Consider the following 18,944-nt stretch of genomic DNA (forward strand, 5'->3'; position numbering starts at 1 on the left):
GTATTTCCGTCATCATTGAGTGCATTGCGCTGTAGCATCAGCAACACACGTTCAACGATATCACCGTCTCGAAACGTTTTTGTAGCTTTATTTTCACAACACTAGTTCTCTTTATACACCCGTAGGTTAGACGTGCACGTTTCTTTATCTGACGGATAACAGTTTCCTGCTTCAGAGTTGGTGTTTATACTCTTTGTTTCATGCGGCCTGGCACCGTTGGGCAATGAAAATGTAACGTTAGCTATATGTTAAATACAAGGTAGGTTAACGTTAGCTGTTAGCTGCTAGCTACTCAGGCCAGGCTGTATTTAAGCACAAAGGCCGTGGACACAGCCTCGCTTTTTTTTAAACAATGTATCCTTCCTGGGGGAATTATGGGGCACCCCAGTCGCAAAACTTTGGAGGCTCTGGAGCTGGGCCCCACAGGCCGCCTCCTAGTGGCGGACACGCCGGCCCGGCACCGGGGTTCGGCGGCTTCGACGCCTCATCCGGCGGCTCGATGTTCTCCAGTCTGCAGGAGCAACACCGACAGCAGATGCAGCAGCTGCAGATGCTGCACCAGAAACAGCTCCAGTCTGTGTTGCACCACGGCAATAGTACTAATGCGTACGGTGGTGGAGGTGGCGGCGGTGGCGGTGGTGGAGGTGGACAGTCGGGTGGATATCCGGGATCAACATGGCATTCAGAAGGAGCAGGACATGCAGACAGCGGTGCTGCGGCTCAGTCGTACTTTCAAAAAGACGAGACTCCTTCTCAGCCGACCAGAGGTCCACCTGCTCCTCAGACGGGTCACCCACCGCCTCCTCCCCCTCCAACGCAACCGCACCCCAACGATCCCCAATCTGTTCCTCCTCCTCCAGAGCCCCCCTCATCCAAACCACCAGAGAACACAAGTGCTCCCAAAGCCCAAGAGGCCAACACGAAAGATGTATCCACAAAAGAAGAAGACAATTCCTCAATTTTGCAGGTATTGTATCCGTTTGTGCTCTGTGATAGTCAGCTGTTATACATTTTATATATAAATATTGATTGGATTTTGGACACGTTTTGGTATTTCTGATCAAAGACTGATCTGTTGTGCTGTGATGGACAGTAATGCAAGAAACTGTCCAAAATCTTGGATGTCATACATATGCACGCCCTTAGATTACACTAATTATTACTTAGTAATAACATTCAGGTAATTTACAAATTTTAGCTTTAAGAATTAAAACAATGTAGAACATGAATACATACAAAACAAACTACCCTAAGTAATGTTAATCAGAAATAAATGTTGACCCATTTGGTTGACTATGTATTTTTTCGTTATGTTTTCAGAAAAGTTAACTATGACCAGGTAAAAGAACATTTACTCACTGGTATGTTTAAGGTACAGTTCAAGGATTTAGTTTAAAATAAATGTGAAGCCACTGTTTGTTGCAGGCCACTGACATAACATTGTTAACTGTAATCCTATTATCGTGTCACATTGAGCTAGGATTGGCCAGGTATTACAAGGAAAGCAAGATTCCCCAAACACTTGCATCGTGCAAGTGAGAACACGGTTTCTCGTGTGCTTCGTCTGACAGATGTCCTTGTTCTTGTTTCACACAGGAGCAACAGCAACGGTGGTACAAACAACATCTTCAAAACCTACAAAAGTTGAAGCAAGAGAAAGCCAAACAGAACAAGAATGAGGGTGACGGTCCTTTGCCGCCACCACCCAAAGCGGTTCCTCCTCCTCCATCAGAACCACAAAAAGGCGCACCTCCTCCGCCCCCTCCAAAAGAGGAGCCCCCAGCACCACCTCCACCACCTGACGAGGCAGGGGTAAGCGCTACTATGTTACAGAGGTGTGGACACACAGTGTTTCCACTGGTAACGTCCCTTGTTCCCTCTTTCTCTTTTCCCCTCTCTCTCTTGATGGGTGCACTAAAGAAAAGGTCTAGAAGTGCAGTCTGGGAGTATTTTACTCAACCAACTGTATTTCTGTTCCGAATATCGGTTATCGATCTCCTTGATTAATGAAAGTATTAGTCCCCCTCTATCAAATGAATCAGCGTTGCTTGTAAGTTTACCAGACCTGTGTCGTCCGCTCCTCATCTCTGCTTGAGGCTAGCAGCCCGAGGCTACCTTAGCCGCTACTCGCGTAACACACCCAGATTTCCCAACTGTTGGTGGTCAAATTGTATTGTGGGTAATGTAGGTGCCAGGTTTTGACAAGGGCGAAGACAGAAGGTGTGAGGAGCTGCTGTTCTATTAGCACTTTTAAATCCAACTTAAAAAGTATTTTAAAAGCTGCACAACACTGCACACACTGACCTCAATTCTTGTGGTCTTTTCTGACTTGATTTTATTGACAAACACCAATTTTTGATGTGCTATTTGTGTGTAGCGTTGTATTTGGTGTCTTGTATGTTCTTTATGGTATATCTTTGTATTATGTCTTTTCCTTTTACTGTGTTATTGTCTTGTCCTTGTTGACCTGCCAAGGGACTGCAGATGCAAATTAGCTACAATCTGGTACAGTGCATTGAATGGTGACATTCATGTTTAAACTATACATGGTCCCTTTTAAATAAATAAATAATGTGTACACAAAGGCTGTGATGCAGGCTTGTGACAAATATTCTGCATTGGGCTGTGATTCTTGTGGTGAGCGATTGTAATTTTGTTGGCATTTTAAAATGAATCAGTCTTGTTAACTGTTTAAACGCAATGTCAACAACAACCGGTCAACACTGTCTTGTGATTAGTTCGGCTATTTAGTTGTGGAATAGGGCTGAATTGTTTCCGTCAAACTGTTGTGACAAAATATCCATGACTCTCAACATATTCTATTATATCTATTCTTTAATGTCCATGTAAAACTGAAAAGTTTTTTCATCTTTATTGATTTATCGGATTCATCATGGATGTATCTCTACTGGTACTGAGTCATGAAGGAACGTCAACAAAAGCACTAGATCTATTCCTGTGCTTTTGAACCATTCAGGAAGCCTAGATTGGGGAAAAATACTCTTATTTTTTATTTAAGTTTAGAATTTACAGTAACCTAATCCCAGGATTTAATTTTTTTTTGTGCAATGAATTAATTGACATTACGTTAATCATTTTTACTTTTTTTAAATGTAATATTTATGTTTTTTTGGTATTTGTTTATGTTTTTGTAGGTACTGTATTCAACCGCCTTTAAGACTGTACCAAATCCAGTTGTACTATGTACCAGACATAGAAGAGTATTGCTGCATCCAAACATAGTATATATTGTTTGCATGAATATAAAGTGTGAAAATTTAGGAGCGTCTCCTAAATATACGGACACAATAAGTTCCACGACCATCAGGTCTATAGATAATTAACCCAAATTTCTGAAATAACTGCCATGTCATTAATGTGTGAAATTCATAGTACTCGAGCACATTCATTGTAATTGTCCTACATGCACAGTGTAATTTACAGTAGTACAACCTGCCCCCAGTTATGTCAAAAATAATCTTTGTGAGTTTTTAAAGAAATGGCTTGCTCCAATCTTGTTTATGTCTAAAGCCTGAAGTCCCACAAAACCCAGAGGAGGCTGCCCGCCTACAGCAGTTACAGGCTGCAGCAGCGCAGTGGCAAAAGGTGCAGCAACAGAGAGCGGGCTTACAATACCAGGCTCTCATGCAACAACACGAAAAGCTTCAGCAGATCCTGGAAAAATACCAACAGCTGATTCCGCAACCTGCAAACCTTCAGGTAGGTAAATGGTAGTTGCTTTGACAGCTAATTTTTGTTCCTAAGATGATCGGTATATAAAATCAAAAGTGAAAAGCATAGTATGTTTAGTGGAACCAAAAGGGGACATTAGAGTGAGTTTTAGCTGCAACTACTCTGATCTGTAACCCCAGCAGCAGCTTGGAGGCCAATATGTTTTCATGTCTTAGTGATTTCTTTGTTCTGCATGTACCTGTATAATAATTAACTAAAACCAAATGTCCTTTTTTTGCAGTCAATGTCTGCTGAAATGCAACTGAGGCACTATGAAATGCAACAGCAGCAGTTCACCCCTCTATTCCAAGACTGGGATCACTCTTTCATCCTGTGGTATGAGCAGTTCAAGACTTATCCCCACAAAGACCAATTGCAGGACTATGAGCGCCAATGGAAGCAGTGGCAGGAGCAGATGAACGCCACCAATGCCCATCTTCATGAAAGGGTGGCCACTCTCACTGCCATGGTGCCATTTGCCTCAAGCCAGTTCAGTAGTGGTATGATGGGACAATTTGGCCAGTACCCTGGACAAGACATGCAAATGCAGCAGCCAGCTAAGCCGGCTATGCAGCATTCCCCACTTGGCGTTGGACCCAACGCTCAAGGTCCACGGCCCGCTGGCTTTGGGACACATTCAGAATCACCTGCTGGACCCTCTGTGAGAGGAGCGGTCCCTTCTAGCATAGGAGTCAGACCCCCAGGTCCCCCCACCATTCAGCCACCAAGCATCAACAGCGTCAGAGGTCCACGGTCAGTAGGGTGTTTTTGTATGGCTGTGATTAGGGTTTTATTTAAAGTTACTACAAGGAACTTTTGAGTAGTTATACTTATTCTTTATGTCTTGTCATTGGGTACAATACCCCACGGAATTAGACAAAACGATTTACAGGTTACGTAGGTTCACCAGAAACTCCTTAAACTCAGACTCCAGCAGGGCCGCCTTCGACCAGCAGTTGAAGCTCCGGCAGGAGGTGGGGAGCTTTGAAACCCAGCAGCAGCGGTGGCTCCACCTCCAGCCAGGAGCAGAGCATTTCCTCGCTGCTTTGCCATTCCCCACTGGCAGCCCACACCAACACCACACTGCTGAAGGCCCAGGCCGTATCGCTAGGCCTGCTGGAGGGAAGGGGGGCACGGGACAAGCAGAACCTAGACTGCACAGGGCAGAATGTCAGACCCTGCTGTAGTAAAATGGGAGGTTTCCTAAAGGGTATCTGGTACTCGGAAACACTACAGCCTTTGTCCACATGGACTGCCAAAATGAACAATAAATGAAAGTTCCTTGTAGTAGCTTAATGAAATTAAAAGAAAATTTCAAATGGAAAATGTTTCATAAAATTGGTATTTTAATTTAGGTTGGTTATTACAGTACCTCGTGTTTACAATTAATATGTATTGTTTTATATTGATAGCCTGTCACTGGGACGCTAATAGAAATCTTTCTTATTAATAATGTTATTAATAATAATTTTTTTTTTTACTTTTTTTTTTACAATTTCTCTAGTCTTGTTGGTCCCAGCGGAAGCAACCCTAGATTTGACCAGCCACAGCAAAGTTTTGATGGTCCTCCAAGATTTGAAAAGCCACAGCAAGGTTTTGATGGTCCTCCAAGATTTGACCAACCACAACAGCGCTTTGACGCTCCCCCAAGGTTCAATCAACCACAGCAGCGCTTTGATGGTCCCCCCAGATTTGACCAACCACGGCAGCGCTTTGATGGTCCCCCCAGATTTGACCAACCACGGCAGCGCTTTGATGGTCCCCCCAGATTTGACCAGCCACGGCATCGCTTTGATGGCCCCCCCAGATTTGACCAACCACGGCATCGCTTTGATGGTCCCCCCAGATTTGACCAATCACGGCAGCGTTTTGATGGTCCCCCCAGATTTGACCAACCTCGATTTGGACAGCAGCCTAGGTTTGAGCAGGCCCCAAGGCTCCCTGGCCCCCCAACTCTTTTTGAACGCCCACCTGTACCTCAGCAGAAACAACAACAACAAGGTTCCCAACCTAATGCCCAACCAGCTACTAAACAACCTGCCAGTATGGATTCCAAGACTTCTGGAAAGTCAGCTGGACCGCCTCAGTCCGAAAAAGAAAAAGTTGAATCAAAACCAGCTGATAATGCCAATGCTGAGGATTTGACAGATGACAACTTGCTTGGAACAGAGGGCTTTTTTGTCCAAAATGACCCCATTCCTCAAAAAACAAAACATCCGGAATTAGATGACAATAATGCTTCTAACGATGACAAAAAACTCAAACCTGGAAACAGCATCCCTTCTGTAACTACTCCTTCTAGTAGTGCACAAAATCCTCTCAAACCAGATGGACCAATGACAAACAACAAACCCCCACTGGTTCCAAAGCCCCCTGGAATCCAAAAGGAGCCGCAGGCATCTGGCCATATGCAGTCAAGACCAGATCCTCCAAGGCTTCCCCCAGGGAGGGGATGTGGTCAGCCCCCAGTATCTGTTCAAGTGCATGGACGAGGACGTGGGCAGAGGGGCCCTGGAGAGTTCAGGGGAACGAACACTGTACCACTTGGGGAGGGTATGGGAGAAATGTCTTATAACTACATGCCACCTGAAGAGAATGTGGAGGTACCTGAAGAGCAGGAAGAATATCGGTGGCAAGATTCTTCATACGAGCAGTGTGACGGTGAGGAATTAGAGGAACCCCCTGAAGAAATGTGGATGCCAGGCGGACATCACTTCTCAACAGAGGAAGAGTATTATGAAGAGCCATTAGGAGGACCCCCCATGGGCAGAGGAGGACCCCCCATGGGTAGAGGGGGACCCCCCATGGGTAGAGGGGGGCCTCATATGGGTAGAGGGGGGCCTCATATGGGTAGAGGAGGACCGCCTATGGGCAGAGGGGCACCTCCTATGGGCAGAGGGGGGCCTCCTATGGGAAGAGGAGGACCAATGGACAGGCACTGGGAAGAACCTGAGTCAGCAGACTACTCAGAGGAAGGGGATCCTTACTGGGGAGAAATGAGACCTCCAATGAGAGGCATGAGACCCCCGTTTCCACCTGGCCGGGGTCGTCCCCCACGTGGTCATCCTGGTTTTATGCACCAAGGACGAGGACACCCCCCTCATCCAGCACATGGGCCAATGGATCATGAACAATTAGGACATGGAATGGACATTGATGATAACGAAATGGATCCAATGCACCATGGACTTGATCCTCATAGCCATCCGATGCATTCTGACGTAGGAAGAGGCAGGCGACGTGGGCCACCACTACCTCACGAAATGATGGATCCTATGGAGGAGCCATCGTACAATGAAGGGAATGAGTTAGGGTGGCAACCGCCACATGGCAGAGGCCCTCCTATGCCTCCACATGAGATGATTGATTCGGGAGGAATGAGGAGGAGACCTATGGGTCGAGGGATGGCAAGAGGCATGTGGCGGCCAGGTCCAACACATGAGGAATATGAAGAGAGACATAATGAGGGTTTTGTTGAGGATTATGGTCATGGGGAACATGGTCATCACTGGCGGCCACCACAGGACTATCGTCCTGATGACAGTGGGCATGACGCCAAATACTATGAGTCTGAATGGGATGGAGACCGTGCTCCTCCTGAGAGGGACTATCCCCCTCGCATGCCACCATCACAGCCTTACAGAGATGGCCATTGGCCAGAGGAAAGAGGTAAGCCATATCCTCATGGTGAACATGATCGGGGAAGAGGAGAACTTAGAATTCGGGAATATGGGGCTGAGCCACCGTACCGGCAGGAAGAACCATCGTACCCACCACCCGCAGCACCTTCAGAGTGGGATAGGCCTTCAAGACTTCCTCCACCACCAGAGAGAGGGTATCCCGCTGACTATGAGGTTCGCAGAGGTCGCTATGAAGAGCCTCCTTTGGATATACGTCCACCTTTATCTCCTGCTTCAGCTGTCACAAACTTGCCAGAGAGCTCAGTTGATCCGGCATCCCAAGGAGCAGGTGGGGCGAATGTACTTGCGCTCTCCCAACGTCAGCATGAGATCATCTTGAAAGCTGCTCAGGAGCTTAAACTTATAAGGTAATTAACCCTTGATTAATGCATCATTATTTTAGGTTCACACATTCTGACTTATCCATAGTGGAATCTAGCCGTGCAGTGTTGTAAGTAATTGCTCAGGTGTGGAAATATCCACCCATAGAAATAGAAGAGAAGTAGAACTGACATTCCTATTTAAATTAACGTAGCAGGATGGTAAGAGCTGCGTCCATTTTTATGTATACCGTTGCCATTGCGTCTGTTGTAGCAGGCTTAATTCCATATAAACTAAATCAATTTATGGCAAGTGGTGGACTCATTGAGTCAAGGTTTTACAGAAACAACTGTGGACCAGTAACCGTATGAAGTGTAAATGAGTCAAATTGAACAACTTGCTGCTTCATCTACATACTCTTGTCACAGCGTAGAAGAGCACAGATGATAACTCATTATCTGTAACCAGTGTAGCATTATAGCATGGTGGAATTAAAACGCTTTATAGCTAAATAGCTGGCTAGCTTGCTAATTCCGCCATGCTTTAATGCTACACTGGTGACAGAAAATTAGCTGACTGATGGCCAGTGGTCTCCCCGGGGCCGCGTCCACCGTCTTCCTGGTTAGCTGCAACAACACCATGCGTTGCCGGGATGTGTATTGTCAACATAACAACAAACAACAATTGATATTTTAACGGAAACCAGTTAATTTTCCGCTTTACTCCTATTACATTTCTATGTATCCACCGCTGAGATTTCTGCCACCACACAAAAACGGTGGAGGTGAATGGAATATTATTTGTGGTGCTCAAATCATTCAAAAATTGTTATTATGCTTGGCCGGCCTGCCTTTGCACACCGTGATTGAAGCAGAAGGCTGTTTTATTTTAGTTGCAGCTTTGCCATTTTGCTAGCATATTACCTACTTTACTTTATGGTCAAATGGATTTTGGGGAACTTTTATGTGAACTCCACTTCTGTTATTTTGGGTCTACAGAGAGTTGCAGGAGGGGAAGACACCGGGTACCGAACCTCCGCCTGTACCAACTGACATCCTGTCTGAACTCCCAGCTGGTCTTCTTGGTTTGGAGATCCCACCAGACGTCAGGAACGTTCTGAAGGTAATATTTATGAACACTATTTAAGCCCAATTAATGAGAGTGCATTGCACAACAATATTGCTGGTTATGTTAGAGGACACTAGGGAGACTTTTACAAATTTCATTTTTTCATACATTTTCACAAATCTTCATCCTTAGGGCATGACTGCAGCCGCACAGACGGCTTTGACCAACCCTGTGTCTTGGGATACAAAGCCTGCTGCCACAGATTACCAGCAATCTCTTCCCAAACCTTCAATGATTCCAAAAACTGTGGATTACGGGCATGGGCATGGTATGTGCAGTAAGATGAACATATTTGATCATTTTAAACAGATAAAACATGGTAAGTTTCAGGACCTTGTTGGTGACATTAAAAATCAATGCTTCAGAGCCCGGAGCCACTGTTGAGCGGATGTCTTATGGTGAGAGAATTGTGTTGAGGCCTGACCCAATACCATCAGACAGGGGCTATGAAAAAGGTGAGTCTCAGTATTGTAAAGCTTAGCTTTCTCTACTCAAACAGAACTTCCTTTTGCAATTTTCTAACTATTGTTCATTTGTGAACTATTTCATTGTCCTAGAACCTCTTGGTCCCAGAGAACCTTACAGCAGAGACCCATATTTCGAAAGACGATCAGACCCGTATATGGACCGCCGGGAGTACAGCCGAGAGAGGGAATCATACAGAGAAAAGCTGCCACCTGAATATGAAAGGGACAGATATGAGAGGGAGCGATATCTCCCACGAGATAGAGATGACAGGTATGGTGTTTCCTCAGTAGCTCTGACCCCATTTTTTCCTAACTATAGGGAAGCACGCTGCTTCCGTACATATGTAATATTGTTTTCTATTTGTCTGTTTTTGGTTCAAGCACACAGTCCATGGTTGATGAAAGGTACAATATCACATTGTGTCAATACATTGTGATTAGTCGTCAGTGTGTGCCAGTTTGAATCAAAGAATTCTGACGACAAAGCAAATCTTGACAACGCTCCTCCTCTGTGTAGATCTCCACTGGCACCTCCTCCACGCTCGGCATACAGGGACAGAGAGCGGGATCTTCGAGAGAGGGAGAGAAGTGACAGTCGCGATCGAGATGAACATTATGGGAGGCCTGGCTATGATAGACCTCCATACGAGCGCACCGGACTCGATCGCAGTGGGCCTGAGCGTTACGGCCATAGCTCCTCACCTTACGGTATGTTCAATCCCGCATCTGTTTACAGATGTGTACTTTGTTTGGTAGAATTTCACTTCACACTTAAATCACAAGTTAATTTCCCAATTACTTTAAGTAAATCTACAACGGGAAAGAAATAATGCCATTTAGAGAAATGTTTGAATTGCAATGAATATCATACAGTAGAAAGAAGAAGTTATCCAGAAGACCGAGGGCCTCCCACTGCACCACCCCTCCCACCTCCACCTCAGCCACCCCCACGAGTCGAGAGGAAGCCAGAAATCAAGAATATTGACGATATCCTCAAACCACCTGGCAGATCATCTCGTCCTGAAAGGGTGCTTATTACTGCTGCAATGTTTCTTGATGTAACAATATCACTTTTTTTAGTTGTATAATATTTAGTGCTCATAAATGTGATGCATTTTAACAGATTGTCATCATAATGAGAGGGCTTCCAGGAAGCGGAAAAAGTCATGTTGCAAAGCTCATACGGGTGAGTGGTGTCCTACCAGCAAATCATAGTGTAATTATAATGTATACTCATAGAGCCTGTTTAGATGTCCTTTTTTGACTTGACAAATATCAGCTTTTGGAACAAATCAAATTGAAACATAAAAACTTTGCTTTTTAATTTTGTTGATGTTATTAAGGATAAGGAAGTCGATTGTGGCGGTGCACCTCCGAGAGTTCTTGTTTTGGATGATTATTTTATGACGGAGGTTGAAAAAGTAGAAAAAGATCCAGACACAGGGAGACGGGTCAAAAACAAGGTGAGTGCTAAAGTAGTGCTGTTGGAAATCAAATTCAGCAGTAACTGGCAGATGTATTACAATTATTATTGTGAACATTATAAACAATGTAATACAATACAAAAATCTGTGTCGCAGGTTCTTGAGTACGAGTATGAGCCAGAGATGGAAGATACCTACCGGAACAGCATGCTTAAAACATTTAAGAAAACTCTGGATGACGGCTTTTTCCCCTTCATCATTTTAGACACTATTAATGACAGGGTTAAACATTTTGATCAGTTCTGGAGCGCAGCCAAAACAAAAGGCTTTGAGGTGAGTTGTGTTTATGAATGTCTCAGAAAAAAAAAAAAAGTTTTTGTTCCTATCGGCCCTGTGCTAAAGAGGTTTGTTTTTCTTATTTCAAGGTGTATCTTGCTGAAATCACTGCAGACACTCAGACATGTACGAAGAGAAATGTCCATGGGCGCACTCTTAAGGATATATTGAAGGTCTGTAATATGTACCTTCTGTCTCAGATACATTTGTAATAAGAGGACTGTCTACTAAAGCTCATACATGTACAATACACTTCTTAATAGAGCATTCTGTCCACAGATGTCCAACAACTGGGAGACTTCGCCACGTCATATGGTGCGCTTGGATGTCCGGTCCCTGCTTCAAGACGCTGCTATAGAGGAGGTGAGGTCTTCAAGACTTAACGCTTCTTATAATATTATAGTCCTTTTTTCCAGTAACTGAGCTGAACTAACGTGTGCTTGTGTTATTAGGTTGAAATGGAAGACTTCAATCCTGATGACGAGCCCAAGGAGCTGAAGAGAGAGGAGGAAGAAGAGGGTGATCTGGTAGGACATGAAAAGCTTCAATTTATAGCCACATAGTTTCCACAATCATTTCCACTTATTTGTATTCCCATCTTCCACATAAGGCCTATCTAGTAATTAGATTTATTGTGTAGGAAATTTCAGATTCACGAGGAAGACCAGAGCAGAACAGAGAAATTATAAAAAAATATATAAGGGAGAGAGATAGAGACAGTTAAAACACTGTAGGGAATCTGTCCTGAAATGAAACGATGGGTGCAATAGTCTATTAACAAAAGGAGCAGTTTCAAGGCCTCCTGGTTAGTTTTAGTTTAGTAGATTTCGTTGTTAAGAAGTTCAATTTTCATCTTCACTTCAAAAGGTTTTACAAAAAAGTTGGACGTTTAAAAATTCATATTCTTGTTAAATTACCACCATCAAGCAAAGTGTTCCAAAACTTTATCCTCCATCATTGTGGATGACTCTGGACCATTCTGCCGAGTTTAGATTTCCATTCAAGGAAAGACAAAACTTTTTATTTTATTAAAAGACATGAATTTAATTTAAATCCAAAAATCTAGTTGAAAAAATAATAATGTGTTTATTAAATCATGTGCGAAACATACTCATGGGTAATACATTTCTAATTAATTTTGATTATGAAAACACCACATTTTTCTAAATTCTGTGATTTTAATCATATGCCAAATTTTAATCATATGCCAAATTAAGGTAAATATTGCCTTTGACATAAAGGAAAATGTTTACAGACGCATTTATAATAAGATTGTTTTGGAGCTCAGATTTTAAAACATTTTTAAAGCAGATAATGTGATTATTTATCCAGCTCTAAAGATGTTGTGCAACTACTCCGGTGAAATTTTAACAAACTTTAAAAAAAGTAAAAAAATTGCCATTGGTGTTGATAAAATCAGAGTGATGGACTTTCTAATATCCACCAGGCTTCAGTGAAAGATTCTCTTCTTGTGTCGACATTTTGATGAAATCTTTAAAGCTGAAGAAACACATTTTGAAAGTTTCACAATTTAAATGTTTCCTACGGTACCACCTTCAGGGGGATTGTCTCCACATGGAGTACACAAAGCTTGGGACCAAAGTGGACAGCGTGGGAAAAGTTAATTCATTTGTGACCATTTAAGTGATTTCATCAGGAAGATAAAAGGATCTGCAGAAACAATATGCAACTGGCCTCAATAGCACAGTTACCTAATAATCAAAGGCCTAACAACAAATCTGCTTTACCTTGAAGCAGCTATTATCAATTCTATAATAATGTATCACATGTCGATGCAAAAAGATGTGGAGTCCCTTGTAGTGATCAACCAAATCTGCAGCCTGCAGCTTTACTGTTTCTGTTCACTCTCACTGTTCTCATACCCCACTGTGTACTACCTGCTCAGCAGCAAACATCACACACAGTTGACGACTAGCTAGTGAACATGGCGGAGAATTTAGCATTCAAAGAGACAGAGTTTTCATTCAGGAGTTGGTGGAGACAAAGAAGCAGAAGAAATATAAAAATCAAGAGATTCATCCCATTAAGGTTCAAGCAGTGCCGTGAAGCACCATCTGTTAGCACGGTACAGCACTAGCATGATATCCACTGGTGAGAGATCACATACTCAAGCTCTGCACTGACTGTTTATTATATGCCTTATTATTTACAAACCAAAAAAACAGATTTCACAAGTTGGCCTTTACATGACTAGTTTGTGTAAACAAAATGTTTGTAAAAGTCCACTGTGAAGTTTGAGATAGAATTTGTTGGAGAACAAAGTGTTGGTATGGTCAATGAACACAACAAAGTTGAAAATGTCTGATGTTTTAGAGACGTGTTAGTTATTCTTTGATATATGATATAATGATACTGCAATTGCTACATCGTCATCATCATTGATTTAACTGTGCAAAACCTCTTTGTGGATGGTCCTCCATTTAGTAAATTTACGGATGGAATTGGGTTTTGCACAAAATTTGAAATAGTGACAAAATGGGGGGGGGGGGGGGGGGGTATATTTAAAAGTAAAGCTGCTGTAACACAGCAGTGAGCAGTGGACGCAACACACAAGGCAGAGGTCTGGTGGTCCGTTAACAAAAGTCAAGAAAAGTATAAATTATTTGTGATAATGGCTTGTTTTAAATTGTATAAAAAGTTACAGACAGACTGATAACAAATAGTCCTGAAGCTTCACGTTAAGTGTCTGTATCTGTACTGAAGTTTTTGTCAAGCTTTCCTAAAACCCAGTCCCCCGGTGGACTTCTCCACACTTATACAAATGTGTAAATACAAAAGCAATGTTCTTGGTTTGCAGAAAGACGATATTTATATTGATGCTTTAGATGAGCAAAATCAAATCATATAAAATAGGGCTCATTTCAGTCACAACAAGAAAGTATAGGTTACATTTGAAAGCTTCACTGACATCTCCAGAACAACTTTATCCAGTGGCATAAACCACTTCACCTAATGGGGCTACCTGTGCCCTTTTGCACAAGGGGAGTCCCCAATATGTTTGGTTTCTCTAGGGATGGACTGTTTCCGCAAATATTCCCCCTATATTGCAACACGTTAAAAAGATATGACATTCCATCATGTCTGGCCCGTGCGTGTCTAGACCGGAAGCTGCCAGAAGTGTTTTTTTATTCGTCTACAGATACGCTCTCATTTTACTCTGTGATACCAGCTGTCTGCCCAGCTATTTTTCAACAATACGTGCGTTACTGCAGGGTAGATGCCCAATAAACAGGCACTGAATAATATGTTCATCCACATTCTGTAACCGTCGGAACAGAGAGGGCTGTAGTGATGCGCGGGTCAGGGTTTTATGAATTTTAACAAGATAGTAGCCTTATGTTTATAGGATTATACTTTTTTTTTAACCTTGTGTTTGGCTACACTGTGTAGAAAAAGAATGGCGTCTACAGTTAAAGGATTTAACCTATTTCTATGCGCTTCGAGCTCCGACCAGCTGAGTGGAAAGTGAGCTCTCTGGATGTTGCTGGATGCAGAGCGACGCTCTAGCCAGCATGTGGTAGCAATGGCCCACATTTCCCATCGTTCCGTGCTGGACTTAATATTGTGATTTATTTATTTTTTGTTGTTGTTGCTGTTTTATGCTCCAAAATGCAATTTTTTATTGTTAGTTTTTAGCTTGCCTGTTCAGAACATAGTGAATTGTTTTTAAACCATCAGTGAGGCAGTTGTTACATTACAGAGTTAAGTGAACAACAGTCAGTATCCTGTTGCTCACACTCTGTATGCACGAGCATCGGCGAAAACCAAATTGAATGACCTGCATTTTAATACAATGCAAGAAAATGAATTACAATAATATTAATGATAATGTTACTTTAAATAATGTTCCTATATTTAATTTATACCCACCACAACAGAGTCCACTCATATGAAATATATCGTGGTATTGTGGTTTTAGCTGGCTAATGTTAGCTAACATTTGCTTGTTTGCTAACGCGGACAAATTGCTAGCTAGCTAATGTAGCAAAAATACAGTCTTGAGTAGATAACGTCAGTTAATTCATCCACACTCTCGGGGCCGGCCTGGCTGTTAAATTGGCTATTGCTGTTTGCAAAATACTTTATTTGCTAACGTTATGAAGCAACACTTAATTTAAAATCACTCCACAGGCTGTCACAGGCAAGCAAGAAAGTCGGGGAAGGTTTCATTTTTTTAGTACGTTACTATCCATTAGCCCTTTGTCAATAAACAAAAAACAATGAATACATGTGATAAGTTACACACAGAACCTTTTAATATACACTACATTTGAGCTATTTTAATTTACCTCACCTGACATCACAGTTGGATGTGGTCAGATCTTGTTTGTTGTACCTGCGACTACATCCAACGGTGATGTGGTGCTACTCAGTGTGTCCACACAGATATTCATCCTGAAAGTCTGTCGAGAGACAATTTGTCATCTATGTGTATGATATATTACTGAATAACCTGAACCGACCTTTGAGTCTGTTATCTTGTGGAGCAACAGGTTGCCTTCTTTTTATCAGCTTTCATCATCAACCTTCGGTTTGTATGTGAAACTCTGGAATCCAGAGCGCCTGAACTTGGATTAAAACTGAGATCCTGCTGCAGCAGCTTATCTTCATCATTCATGTTTTGGTTTGTCGTCCTATGTCACGGATATATTCACCATCATTTTACACACTTTCAATATTCCATTCCATTTTCCAAACCGCTTATTGGGCGAAGGCAGAAAACACCCTGGACAGGTCGCCAGTTTATCGCAACATTCACACCTACGGGCAATTTCGAGTCTGCAAATAACCAATAAGCTGCATGTCTTTGGACTGTGGGAGGAAGCCGGAGAACCCGGAGAGAACCCACGCTGCCACAGGGAGAACGTGCAAACTCCACACAGAAGGACCACCGGGGATCGAACCCGGGCCCCTCTTGCTGTGAGGTGACAGTGCTAGCCACTACACCACCGTGCAGCCCACTTTCAATATTGTTCCAAATAAATTATAATAAGCGCCTTAAATATGCCAAATAAAATGACTGACTTCTTAAAGCTGCTACCCACCAAATGTCCACCCGTCTAATCAAGCACAGTGAGTTTTCCCTTTCTGTGCTTAATCAGACTTCTGTCAGGACTGAGTGGGCGTTGACGTCCTACTAAAGCTTTGGCCATCTTAAACCTGAGCAGGGGTCTAATGTCTAATCAGAAGAAGTTTTAAACCAAATTTAAAAAGGGTACAAAAATACACATTGACGCTGATGTAAATTACATCCCGAGAAACCCAAATCATAAAATAACACAGCACAAAAACAAATGTCACAAATATACAACACAAATAAATGCATAAAAATAAATGTATTTTCGAATACATATCTAATGTGGAAATCAGCAACTTACCAAAGACTCTTCTGTGAACAGATTTTTAGATCCAGTGTTCTTTTCAGAAAGAGGAAAAATGGTATGTAGGGACAAAAAGCTATGGCAATGAAAAATCAAAACAAATTCAAACTTGGTATTTAATCATAACATTTTGACAGATGGGCCACTGATGCAACTATAATAATTTAATTTCATAGCGTGTTGCAGAGGCCTGTTTATCCGTCATATTGCTCTGTTTAGTGGTTTTGGCAGGGTTTCATTGTCAAGCACGTTAAATTAACGTCATCTCAGCTGGAGACAAACGATGTCCTCTCTTTAAGTAATGTACAGTCGGTACACACAGGACACTCACACGCTGCTCATGATGTTGACTGTTGTGTTGCTCTTCCTCCAAGATTAACACATTATCGTGCGAGGTGTAATTGCACTTATTTTGAATATATTGTAAGTTCCTTTAAAAAAAAAAAAAAATACAATGCGTGTGGTTGACAATATTATCTCCCAAATTTCACTTTTCAGCTTCAATTAGGTCTTAAGAGAGTCAAACGAATACAGGGGAGTGTCTTTACTTAGGAACTGGCTAGTGCTAGCCAGCCAAATAGCATCAGTATGATTTGACAGGTGAGGATTGGTGAGGTGAGGGAGAAGTAATGCTATGTCAAAAAACCAGGAACATTTACATGTTTAGTTAATATTCATGTCAAAGTTTGTGCAGCAGCACTGCAAACTCGTACATAGGTGTATTGTTGTTTGTAATGTAAACTGTGTAGATAACATGATCATTAGCTCACACAGACAAACTACATGACGAGAGACTGAAGTGCTTCTTTTGCTTTTTTATCTTCTGAGAGCAGAGAGAGGTTTGCTTGATGATCTTTTTTTGAAGGAAAGCACTTTGTGTTCTCCAAAGCAGAGCATACCTATTATCCATTCTTTCTTCTTCTTTTTTTGTTGCATGTAGCCAAGAACAAAGGCTTAGTCTCAACACAGTAGTTTCTCTCAACTTGCCAGATGTCAATATTTGCATGCTACTGTTACATTACGTCTTAATCCGATAAGTCCTCACGCAGTCTCATCCTTCGGTAGTTTCTGTTGTCTTTCCACTTCTGATAAACCAGTCTGCTCTCTTTTCAGCCACCCCCTGTTTTCTCTCTCCCTCTCCCTGTCACCCAGATGTTTAACCATTGTAGTGTTTCTTTATAAAATATAGGGCTACATTCCAAAAAGCAAATGGGAGATGGACACGTCGGAGGCGAAACTTGGTAGGTATTCCCCTTTGTTAGTCTTCATTTTATGAGTAAAAGGCTGATTATATTGGTTTGATTACATGGTTATGGTGTCTTATGTGTGTGTGTGTGTATCTGTGCACACAGCATGACAACAACCTAAACTATTAATGTATTGATTGACAGATGCTTCAATTTGAAGCCCACTTTTGTTTTCCTCTGAAGAAAACATGTCTTTAATGTACGGGTAAATCTACAAAGAGAATGAGAAGAGGAGGTTCTGCATATAAAAACCAAAACATGCATATAAATGTAAACATAGTTATAACTTCTACAAATCCCAAGCCAGTCAAATGAGGAGGAAAAGTAGTATAGTGTTGATGTGATTGCACTTTATGTGAGTGTGAAGGAGGACATTTGCTAAATCAGATGATGCTGATTGACTTGCTGGCTTTTCGTGGACAAATTGATGTTTGGATGATGGAGTTAAAGTGTTCATGGGGGAGGAGAACTGATCACTACAGTGATCTTCCATTTATACAGACAAGTTGGACGGTCTGGGGAGCAGTGGGAAGAGGAAACGTGAAGACATAGAGCACCTGGAGGACTACCTTCAGCTGCCAGACGACTATGCCACGCGCATGTCTGAACCAGGAAAGAAGCGGGTAAATATCCTCTGCTGCACAGCTGTTGCTTTGGTCATCTTAACATCGCATGTCGATGTGTCCTTAAGCAAGACACTTAACCCCAAAATTGCTCCCGTAATTGTGCCTACGGTATAGAAATGTGATAGAATCTGAATTGTAAGTCGCTTTGGATAAAAGCATCTGCTAAATGACTGTAATGTAATGTAACATTAATTCGTTTGCCAGTGAGGCAAAATATGAATTGTAAAGATCCAGCTAGTCCAGGTTGTTTTTATGATGTTAAATAATGTAACAGATTTATGTTAAATGATGCCCTGTCATCCACTTCCTGGTCATAACGCAAAACCGCGGTTGCTTTGTCAAGGTCCGTTGGGCTGATCTCGAGGAGCAGAAGGAAGCCGATCGAAAGCGTGCTATCGGCTTTGTGGTGGGTCAAACAGACTGGGAGAGAATAACGGATGAGAGCGGGCAGCTGGCACAAAGAGCTCTCAACCGTACCAAGTATTTCTAAAGATCCCCCTTTTCTCCCTTCATTGAAAGGTATGTACAGTATGTTACTCCTTTGTATAATGTTGTTAGGATGGCTGTAGACGTTACCGATA

At 42.3% G+C, this 18,944-nt stretch overlaps 1 protein-coding gene across 4 annotated transcripts in view; it reads left to right on the forward strand.

Annotated features, from left to right (window-relative positions):
- The window catches only part of ylpm1 (YLP motif containing 1), a 27,741-nt gene continuing 8,797 nt past the window's right edge, over positions 1-18,944 (forward strand). Inside the window, exons 1-21 of one of the 4 annotated variants that reach the window (XM_076084647.1) lie at positions 4-967; positions 1,597-1,812; positions 3,532-3,720; positions 3,974-4,485; positions 5,237-7,780; positions 8,732-8,855; positions 8,994-9,129; positions 9,227-9,316; positions 9,419-9,599; positions 9,710-9,733; positions 9,846-10,036; positions 10,202-10,356; positions 10,452-10,514; positions 10,672-10,791; positions 10,909-11,085; positions 11,178-11,261; positions 11,368-11,451; positions 11,541-11,615; positions 17,680-17,731; positions 18,239-18,360; positions 18,707-18,882. In XM_076084647.1, coding sequence (XP_075940762.1) covers positions 353-967; positions 1,597-1,812; positions 3,532-3,720; positions 3,974-4,485; positions 5,237-7,780; positions 8,732-8,855; positions 8,994-9,129; positions 9,227-9,316; positions 9,419-9,599; positions 9,710-9,733; positions 9,846-10,036; positions 10,202-10,356; positions 10,452-10,514; positions 10,672-10,791; positions 10,909-11,085; positions 11,178-11,261; positions 11,368-11,451; positions 11,541-11,615; positions 17,680-17,731; positions 18,239-18,360; positions 18,707-18,853 — 5,901 coding nt within the window. In that variant the 5' untranslated portion in view covers positions 4-352 and the 3' untranslated portion in view covers positions 18,854-18,882. Of the gene's footprint in view, positions 968-1,596; positions 1,813-3,531; positions 3,721-3,973; positions 4,486-5,236; positions 7,781-8,731; positions 8,856-8,993; positions 9,130-9,226; positions 9,317-9,418; positions 9,600-9,709; positions 9,734-9,845; positions 10,037-10,201; positions 10,357-10,451; positions 10,515-10,671; positions 10,792-10,908; positions 11,086-11,177; positions 11,262-11,367; positions 11,452-11,540; positions 11,616-17,679; positions 17,732-18,238; positions 18,361-18,706; positions 18,883-18,944 lie in introns of all 4 variants that reach the window. The other 3 variants (XM_076084649.1, XM_076084650.1, XM_076084651.1) reach the window with 3 other exon arrangements.

This window comes from Anarhichas minor, unplaced genomic scaffold, assembly GCF_050575085.1.
Source record: "Anarhichas minor isolate MPS153535 unplaced genomic scaffold, ASM5057508v1 ptg000136l, whole genome shotgun sequence".
Taxonomy (NCBI): Eukaryota; Metazoa; Chordata; class Actinopteri; order Perciformes; family Anarhichadidae; genus Anarhichas; species Anarhichas minor.